This window comes from Sorghum bicolor, chromosome 1, assembly GCF_000003195.3.
Source record: "Sorghum bicolor cultivar BTx623 chromosome 1, Sorghum_bicolor_NCBIv3, whole genome shotgun sequence".
NCBI lineage: Eukaryota > Viridiplantae > Streptophyta > Magnoliopsida > Poales > Poaceae > Sorghum > Sorghum bicolor.
This window is the reverse complement of record NC_012870.2, coordinates 6,045,515-6,055,809: the sequence shown is the minus strand read 5'-3', so window position 1 is coordinate 6,055,809 and position 10,295 is coordinate 6,045,515. Positions and strand designations below refer to the sequence as shown.

General features: G+C 40.4%; 1 protein-coding gene across 1 annotated transcript; it reads left to right on the top strand.

Annotated features, from left to right (window-relative positions):
• Positions 2,575–9,631, top strand: LOC8083974 (serine/threonine-protein kinase SAPK8). Its single transcript, XM_002466355.2, has 9 exons — positions 2,575–3,044; positions 6,351–6,425; positions 6,503–6,604; positions 6,688–6,741; positions 6,842–6,934; positions 8,171–8,263; positions 8,420–8,524; positions 8,794–8,892; positions 9,031–9,631. Exons 1-9 carry the CDS (start codon positions 2,853–2,855, stop codon positions 9,316–9,318), a joined length of 1,101 nt encoding a protein of 366 aa, XP_002466400.1. The 5' UTR covers positions 2,575–2,852; the 3' UTR covers positions 9,319–9,631.

Here is a 10,295-nt window from a genome sequence, read left to right as displayed (position 1 = left end):
TGCATAAGTGATTGGTTGCCTGGGCGTTCAGTTTGGCCTCGTTTAGCTAAAAAAAATTAGGATTTCTTAGACCAGTCTCAATGCATGTTTCATGAGAGTGTCATGCACATTAAATAGGGTGCCACATAAGCAAAATTGCTGACTTGGCAGGGTCATTAAATGAAGGAGTTTCATCAGATGAGAGAGGAGTTTCATCCCCATGAAACTCATATGGCACGGTTACCTAGTTTATAGTCTTGGTAACAGTGTCATAAAACTATGCATTGAGACTGACCTTATCCCATTAAATTTTTAGACGTATGCATATAGATAAAAAATAACTATTTATATTGTTTATCTGTAATTTACGAGATAAATTTTTTAAATCTAATTAGTCTATAATTAAATAATAATTACTAAATATAAACGAAATTGTTATACACCTAAAAAATTTGGCAAACTAAACAAGACTGGCGGCCTTGGCAATGCAGAATGAAAGGCCCACGCGGCCTAGCACCCGAGAAATGAAGGGGCTCTTTAGCCTGGCTCGTATATGGGAGCCCTGAGCACATGCAATTCGGCTGTGTTTGTTTAACTATATTGACTTAGTCTGGCTGAGAAAATATATTATTTGATTACTTGTATAAAGATATGTTGTATTAGATAAAAATATTATAAGGTTATAATTATGATTTTTATTTTATGAAAATACACTTCTAAAGTACTTTTTTTATCTAAATATGTGTTAACCATTTTTAAAACATTTTAATACATCTAATATTTACTAATCATATACTAATACCATTATTAGAAAGGAAATAACTACGTCTAGCGAGCCAAGCTCACTATAAATGACCGATTCGCTTGTTCCCGTAGAGCCTGGCTACGGGGTGGCTGTTGCACGCGCAGAGCTTGGCTCAACTAGGCGAGTAGGCAACCAAACGATCACATCCTGCATCCGGCCAGCCTAAACATCTTAATATCGTTTAATATTCACTAAGCATACAATAATACCATCATTAGAAAGGAACACAATTGCATCCAGCAAGCCAGACTCGCCACAAACAACCGATTCGCTCATCCTGTAGAGCTTGGCTATGGGGTGGCTGTTGCATGCGTGGAGCGTGGCTCAACTAGACGAGTAGGCAACCAAACGGACGCACCCTGCATCTGGCCAACTTGGTTCAACAGGATGCATGAACCAAACAAGCCCGAAATCGCTTAACGCAGGACACGTGTGGATGACGTCGTGTGAGAGTAACAGCTGTGGGCCACGGACAACCAAACATTAGCTTTGGTTTGGCTGCATGAGTACACTGAGATCCAAACAAAGCTGGCATTACAGCTGTAAAACCCTGGCTAGTGGCAGCCTGCTTCGTTAGACCATACACGGACCAAATAAGTTGGCAATACATTAACTTATTTCACAAGTGTGAACCAGACCATACACGAATCAAATGAGATAGCATTACAGCTGTAAAGCCTCGCTAGTGGCAGCCTGCTTCGCCAGACCAAACGCAGACCAAACAAGCTAACATTATAGCTCTAAAGCCTGGCTAGTGGCAACATGCTTCGCTAGTGTGTACCAAACCATACGCGAATCAAATGAGCTGCATTACAGCTATAAAACCTTGCTGTGGCAACCTGCTTTGCCAATGCCAAGTCAGAGGGGAAAGATGAATCGACCCTTTGATGAAGCTTATTATGGCTTTGATTTTCCCTTTGCTGCTATAGTGTCGCTATCTATGAAGTTATTTTTATTTTTTTTCCAAAATCAAATGGAAGTTAGTAAAGTCACATTTTTTTTGTTTCACCGGTGGTGGCTTCCCTGGCTATACATGGTAGAAAGAAGTTACTCAAGTAAAGCTACTCCATACCATTCTATTCCCTATTTCTACCTCGACAATGAGGCACACCAAGTAATAAGTTACAAAAAAAAGTTTACATTGAATACATTTTTTCTTGTTGTACTGTTCCGTACGTACATTCCATTTGAATTCCTGATCTGACTTTTGTCCACAAACATTTTTTGAGCCTAAATGACACCAATTCTAACGTTTGAGCGATACTCTTATATCTTTCAAACAAGGACTACCAAAATTACTACACACTACCTTGTCAGGGAAATGTGTTTTCCCATTTTATATTGCTGCCATATCGGTATCAACATGTTTTGCTCTTTTTTTTCACAGCATGTTTCTTTTGGTACTCCCTATATCCTAAAAACTTGATGTTTGAATTTTATCCTAAGTCAAACTATTTTAGACTTGACCGAATTTATAGAAATTTTTACTAATATTTATGACACTAAATAGGTATACCATAAAAATATGTTGCATGATACTTATTTGGTGATATAAAATTATTATTCTAGTGTATAAATATGATTAAATTTTAGATTATTTGGACAAAAAAAAACATCTAGGTTTTTAGAACAGAGGGAGTAATTATTTAATTCTCCTAAGATCACCATTTTAGGCAGTGCATAAATGCACAGACTTTTATATCTACAGTTTTTTTTTGAAAAAAAGAGTGGAGTTATTATACTGAGTGCACATATCCATTTATGACAAAGATCCCAAAAGACGACACACCCGATAAAACAACTTCAGCAGAAGTCACCAAGACCCAAGCGGTTAGCAAGGCGATAAAAAGCCTTTCTCTCTCTTGGTCAGTGACATCACGAACTCGTCGACGGTAGAGAGAGAGCAGGCTCTCCGGCGATTTGAGAAGAAACGGGTAGCGAGAGCGCGTGGGTGTGTGTGAGAGAGAGCGCGAGGAGGAGCTGGGACTTGGAGACTGCGCCCGGGGGGCCAGGGTCACGGAATCCTACCACTACCAACCCTAGCCTCCGTTGATCGCCGTCTCCGGCCATGGCAGGGCCGGCGCCGGATCGGGCCGCCCTGACTGTGGGGCCGGGCATGGACATGCCGATCATGCACGACAGCGACCGGTACGAGCTCGTGCGCGACATCGGCTCCGGCAACTTCGGCGTTGCCCGCCTCATGCGCGACCGCCGCACCAGCGAACTCGTCGCCGTCAAGTACATAGAGCGCGGCGAGAAGGTATCGCGCTGATCCCCTTCTCCCTCCCCTGTGGATTCGATTCGGTGCTGGCTGTAGTTAAACAATAACCCATCGATTCCACCGCACGGCGTTTGCGTTCCGAGGGGGCTATTCGATTCGGGATGTGAATCCTTTGGGTCCTGCCGTGGGGGTAGGGTCGTAGGGACCGTATTTCAGCCCGAGGATGATATTTGTGTGCATTTAGGTTATTATTTGTTGTTTGAGTGAATATCAGCTGTAGCCTTTTGCTGTTTGTTCCATCTGATACGCAGGATATGCGAGTATGCACGAATTATAGTTTTTTTCCTGTGAAATTTTGTTTGGGTGTGCTGTATTTGGGGCTAAGCATTTGCCACCACAATCATTAAATAAGCAAGCTTATGCTGATTTAGGTTCAGTTTGGACTGAATCGAAATAATAATTTAATCAACCTGTTTGCTCAAGGGAACATCATAATTTTGATATGCCGCAGGATGCTGGAAGGTGGTTGTGACCTGTGAGCTTGGAGTTACCAGTTAACAGCATCAAATAAACAATATCTAGATTACTTGATTCTTTATCAAGTTTATCAAGAGATGTGGCCACAGCTGCTACCTATTTGTTTTTTATTTTCTTGAAAATAATATTTCGCCTCTGTGACCTGTGCTACCCTGGGGATCGAACGCAGGTCACAAGCGCCACACTCACATGCTGCCACCACTACGATCTAGGCCTGGGCAAATTACCCGATACCCATTACCCGTACCCGAATTACCCGGATCCGAACCCGAATTACCCGAACCCGAGGTACCCGATCTAAAATTCGGATAGCGATTTTGATTACCCGAAATTAGTTTGGGTAATTCGGGTAATATCCCCCGGTACCCGAACTACCCGAATATTTGTCTATATCTTTGTATTTATCATATGTTGATAGTTAAATATTAGAACTTATCAATTTATTAGAACATAATTCTCTTTGTTTGAACAAGTGATAGTAACATATTATTCTCTACAAAATGCTATTGAAATTCTATACAAATTGCTGCTGAAATTATATATAAATTGCTATTGAAATTTTGTATAATGTGTTGTTTTTTAAAAATTCGGGTAAATCGGGAATACCCGAACCCGAACCCGAATTAGCGGGTAGTATTTTTTTGGAACTAATATCGGGTAACAATTTTCATTACCCGAATTTTGAATTACCCGAATTACCCGACCCGAAAAAATCGGGTAACCCGAATGCCCAGGCTTACTACGATCTCACAGGTTATTTGGTCTCAATATATATATATATATACTTGGATTTATTTTATGCAGATTTAGTAAAAATATATGTTCTGTACGATTAGAAATATTGAGTTAGTTAATCCTGGAACATGTTTCCCTGTTTTGCATTGCATAAAAAGGAAAAAAATTCCTTATTTCGATGTACCTCCTAGGCTCCTAATGTCCTACCCATTTTGTTTCAATCCAAACATAGCAGCAAATAATGATTACTAATAACACAGGTAGCTGACTTGTTGGGACTATGCTTCTGTGCCAGCTGATTTTAGCCTAGACTTCACTCTTACTGCTTGGTGTTAGTTAGCCATCAGGCAGGGCCGTCTCATAAAATATATGGACCCTGTGCACTTCTTATTTAGGCCCCGAATATAAATACTAAATAAATAAATAACAACAACATCAATAATTTTTCATTGTATTACTACTTCGTATGACCTATTGGTAGCCCCTTTCTACAATCAAATCAGCATCCATATTTTTTTTTCTTTATTTCTACGCTTTTCATATAGTCATATTTTCAAATCCAACTTTTAGAAAACAAAACTTTTGGTGCAATAGAAAAGAACAAAATTAACACGGTTAGAAATTCAAGAACAAATCTAGGCATATGCCGGTTGAAATAATATTGATCTGGTTAGTATTTGGTATCGTGGCTTCTATTTCTTGAGTCTTGATTCTCCGATCCAACAAGAAGTAGCTTCCATAGTCACAGTGCAAACATGTTTAGAATACAAATTCATCCCAATCAATCAATTGAAGCTAGACCTAGGCGAAAGAAAGAAAAAAATAGGATAAGAGAGAAGGAAACCTGGGGGAGATTCATAGTCTAGTAGGATTTTTAGTCTGAAATCAGGATTAATCCATGCAATAAAAAATAGATTCAGAGAATCAGTCCCCTTATGAAAGATAGTTTATGATTTGCATGTGGCAAGAGAAAAATACAAATGATTTGTATATGGATAGTTAGTGCTACTCTTTTCTCTTGCATTATAGATTAACATTACTAATGCTGTAGACTAATCTTGAGGGGCCCTGTGCTGGCGCACAGGTTGCACATGCACTGGCACGGGCCTGCCATCAAGCATGATCCATTGATCCTATATGCAAAAAATCTGTCTATCCATCTGGTTCCAACGTTTGTGGATACTGCATCAAATTTTAATCGAGCTGCAGTAATGGTGTATGATTTGGCCCAAGAAATCTGTTATCTAATTGGTAATGATGCTCCATAACTCTATGCCACAACTAACTTCTACTACTTGATGCATAGGAGTGTATGTCTTATAAAAAGAAATTGTAACAGTATGTGTCTAGGACCCAACAAAATATTGCATGAATTTCACAAAACCACATTATAGTGGGAAAAAGTTTTGCAAGCTTTTTCTGTTCCCTTAGCTAATATTGAGGTAGTTGCATACTTGTGATATTCTACAAGAGCTGACATGTTTGATAGCGTAGCGATGTGGGGGCAAAGTGAATCCTTTTGATACACTGTGAAGTGCTTGTACTAATAATTTCATCTCATTCAGCTCCATCCAGGCATGCAATTGCATTGACGCGTAAGCTCTTTACTGAATGAACATGTTTTATCCATGTGTGTTTCTAACTGGGGGTACCTGTGCATTATTTTTAATACCATTGCTTTACTGTTGTTATGGCCATCCAGTCTGGTAGTTTTTGATAGAAAAATAATCATTAGTCAATAAAATTTTGAACTTCTGAAACCAAGGACAGCTGAACAGATTCTTGTAACATTCCTTTGATTTTGGCTTCCACCCCTGAGAGACCAACATCAATTCATACTAAAGGCCCAATATTATTTATGTTCTCTATCAATAGCAAGACATTAGGTCTAGTTTTATGGAATTTCCTCTCTCATCCATTTGGTGGTTTGATTTACAATGTCCATGGTTCCTTAAATCTGTTTTCTTTTGTGCATTTTCTTTTTTCAATCATAAATGCTAGGTTATCATTTATTACTGCACTCAATTATTTTATCGTGGTTTTCTTTAATATGTATTTCATTATCATGTGCAGATAGATGAGAATGTCCAGCGTGAGATAATTAACCATAGATCATTGAAACACCCTAACATTATTAGGTTTAAAGAGGTGAGTCTGGATTGTGATGCTGTTTCTCCCCCAGAATTCTATTGTTAAACATTTTTTAAATTTATTTGTATGTCTAGGTTATTTTAACACCGACCCACCTTGCTATTGTCATGGAATATGCCTCTGGTGGTGAGCTTTTTGAGAGAATATGTAAGAACGTGCGATTCAGTGAAGATGAGGTTTGTGCTTGTCACTTAGTTCATCTTTCTTCTTGACACACCTCTTTCTTGATCCTACTAAGTGTGCATATATATCTTTCCAGGCTCGCTACTTCTTCCAGCAGCTCATTTCAGGAGTAAGCTACTGCCATTCAATGGTATTAGTTATTATATAATGACATACCTTCCATCCTATTGTTACTGTTTACTCATGCATTGCATCGAGCTGAGCTGCGTTTTTTTATTCTTATTTTCAAGCAAGTATGCCACCGTGATCTGAAGCTGGAGAACACACTTCTAGATGGGAGTGATGCTCCTCGCTTGAAGATATGTGACTTCGGCTATTCCAAGGTTCTTACACATGTCAACTTCATCGTATTCTAACTCATATTTATGTGTTACGTTCAAGCTTAATTGCATGGATATGTCAGGTCACCCCTGTCGTATATACACGTGGGACACAGCATGGAGATGTCTCCATGGAGCATCGGGGAAAAACATAAATAAGAGCAATTCCGATACGTGGGCGAAGACGTATTGAGGGATTTTGTGGATACGTCTAGTCCAGTAGGTCTACTATAACCCTCGACTCACATGCACCATGCAGTCAGGTAGCCAGTGAGGTAACACGCCCGCTGCTGCCACCGCCCGCCTGACTTCCTGCTCGCCCAGCTGTTCGGCTGTCCCTGCTACGAGATCCAGCGCCAGTGGCATGCTTGAGCTGGCTGCAGCTGTGGCTGTGGCTGTGGTGACGCACACCACCCGCATGGCGCACGCTGGAAATTTGTGGGCACCACACACACATGGCACTGCGACGAGCTTCACCACACACCGGCGATAAATCAGCACCAAGCTGGTGATGAGTTAGCGGTGATTTCTTCCATGATCCATCTTCTCTCCTGTAGCCTCTTTCCTGCCCTGTTCCCCATGTCAAATTAATCTAGACTCTTTGCTTAAAGCGGTGTCAAATTAATCTGAACTGGAACTGAAAGGGAAATGAATTGTTTCAGTGATTTACTCATCTCCTCCAAGCCTGAATCCTCGCCCTCAAGTAGAAAGTTATGTGCTTAGTTGAATCCTCCCTCTATTTAACTAGTTCTACTTCTGCACTAGGCACTTATGTTCTCATTTGGATTTTGCAAGTTTGGACTTTTTGAGAATTGAATGGAGATGCTGGGCAGGCTTGGCTGTTGGAGTGTTGGCTAAATGGAAATATGAAAAAAGATGAGCAGAACAGCACAATTGCAAAAATGCAAGGCAATTTAAAGTTCCTGCTAGTGTGTTACGGCTTTTAGAATTCTAATATGCCTTATTATTTATCTATTAAAAATACTAAAAATGCATCTGTGTATCGTTTCTTAAGAAAAATGCTGTATTTGTGTATCTGCCTGATACTGGTATGTGTATCCGTGCCTGTGCTGCATAGCATTCTAGTACATGTTTGTGTGGGTGTGTGGCTAGCAACCATTGAGGCTCCGTTGTTCTGTGGCTTAATGTTTACACGATGGTAGTAGAATGATGAATATGATCATAGGGTTGTCAGATTCCTTTTAACGGACAATACCATGCATTCTTTATTTTCTGCAGTCATCTGTTCTTCATTCCCAGCCGAAGTCCACTGTTGGAACACCTGCTTATATTGCACCTGAAGTTCTGTTGAAAAAAGAATACGATGGCAAGGTACTTGTGCTATCACTTTCCTTATTTATCTTGAGAAATGTGTCTCTGAGAGTTGTGTATACCTCTGCATCAGTGCACTATAGTTCCATAAACATGTGTCACAGAAAACTTTCACTTAATGATTTTATCTTTAAATGATTTGTTTATGACAAACAGATTGCTGATGTTTGGTCATGTGGTGTAACCCTCTATGTAATGGTTGTTGGTGCATATCCTTTTGAAGACCCAGAAGAGCCTAAGAACTTCCGCAAGACAATTCAGGTTATCCATTTTTTTCATCCATGGATACAAGTTGAATGTACACGAGTGCACACGTGTGTGTGTGTGTGTGTGTGTGTGTGTGTGTGTGTGTGTGCGCGCGCGCGTGTGTGTGTGTGCGCGTGCGTGTGCGTGCGCGTGTTGTGTGTGTGTGTGCGCGCGCGCGCGTGTGTAAACTAGATCGGCTACTTCTGAGTCTCTGCATGTTTCACCCAATGCATTCTCCTGTTTTAGCTAACAACTAAACTAATGGTAGTGTCATCTTGTTACAGCGCATCTTGAACGTTCAGTACGCAATTCCAGACAACGTGAACATATCTCCAGAGTGCAGGCATCTAATTTCGAGGATTTTTGTTGGAGATCCTGCTATGGTAAGTCCTTGTACAGTTGTACGTTGTAGTTGTAATCGTGCTTTGTTCCTGATACAGTAGGTTCAGAAGATATGCTGCTTCGAGTTCAGTCATATTTATCTGATTTTTTTGTCTTTATTTGTTATATAAAATATGCAGCGAATAACAATCCCTGAAATCCGGAATCATAGTTGGTTCCTGAAGAACCTTCCTGCTGATCTGATGGATGATGATAGCATGAGCAACCAATATGAGGAGCCTGACCAGCCAATGCAGACCATGGATCAGATCATGCAGATTTTGACAGAGGCCACCATACCACCTGCCTGTTCTCGCAGTATAAATGTCCTAGCTGATGGATTGGACATGGACGACGACATGGATGATCTTGACTCTGACTCAGATCTTGATGTTGACAGCAGCGGTGAGATTGTGTACGCAATGTGAGTAACCATCTCACTAGTCAACCAAAGAACCAATCAGGCATGGGATGCCCTGATGTTGTATACTCTGGCAAAGAGCTAGCATCCTTTTGTGAAAAATCTTCCTGTAGTCTTCTCAGCGAATCGCAACCTGTTCTGTGGAACACAGATGTAGTCAAACTGGGGTTACTCAGCTTGTAAAACTAGCCTCCTCTTGCTTCCTGGTTACTGAGGTTTGGATACTCCCGGGTTCGACCTGTGTGTTACTGTTAAATATGTACAAGAAACTTCTACTCATGTTGATCTGTCAATTTGGACTCGGGTAGTGGTTTTGCTCAGTGTTGGGTGTATTTCCGATTTCTGCATTTCAAGTGCGGTCATTTTAGGTCTTGTATTTCTGCACTTTTCTGGGTTTCAAAATTTGTGTTTCGGTACAATTCACATTTCCGTGTGTGAGGGGCACACGAAAATATTATGTGCTTGGGTAAGTCGTGTCACACACACAAAAAAAAAGTGTATTAGAGGCATTTCCACGTGAGGCGCGGCACATTAACATACCTTGTGTGAGGCGCGGCACATTAACATACCTGATGAAATTGACAGTGGGATGGCAGTTTTTATTTTTATTATTTTATCTTTTTTAGAAAGAACCCTTACACCAGTTTTCCCCCTTTTTTTGTGACTACACCAGTTTTTTCCCTGAGAAACACCCTTTCACCCGCATGACTTGAGGCATCAACAGCCCAACCAGCAGCCCACACTTCTCAAGCTTATTTGGAGCGCAAAAGGATTAATAGAGAGAAAGCTGCACTACTTTTATATTTGCATCCACCAAGTACCACAGATCCACCACCAGAACATATATCCTCAATCCATCCCTAATTATAAAATATTTGACTTTTTTAAGACTAAGGTTGACCACTTATTTAAAATTTTGTGTAAAATATTTTTTTTTATTGTGGCTTGATTTAGGGGTGTTTGCTTTCCCGCCATAGCCTGCTA

What these genes read in the sequence shown, in the direction of transcription:
- LOC8083974 (XM_002466355.2), top strand. Translation starts at nt 2,853, where the DNA reads ATGGCAGGGCCGGCGCCGGATCGGGCCGCCCTGACTGTGGGGCCGGGC. An exon ending in TGCGATTCAGTGAAGATGAG is followed by an intron (nt 6,605 to 6,687) that starts GTTTGTGCTTGT and finishes ATATCTTTCCAG; the next exon opens with GCTCGCTACTTCTTCCAGCA. An exon ending in TTGTTGGAGATCCTGCTATG is followed by an intron (nt 8,893 to 9,030) that starts GTAAGTCCTTGT and finishes TAAAATATGCAG; the next exon opens with CGAATAACAATCCCTGAAAT.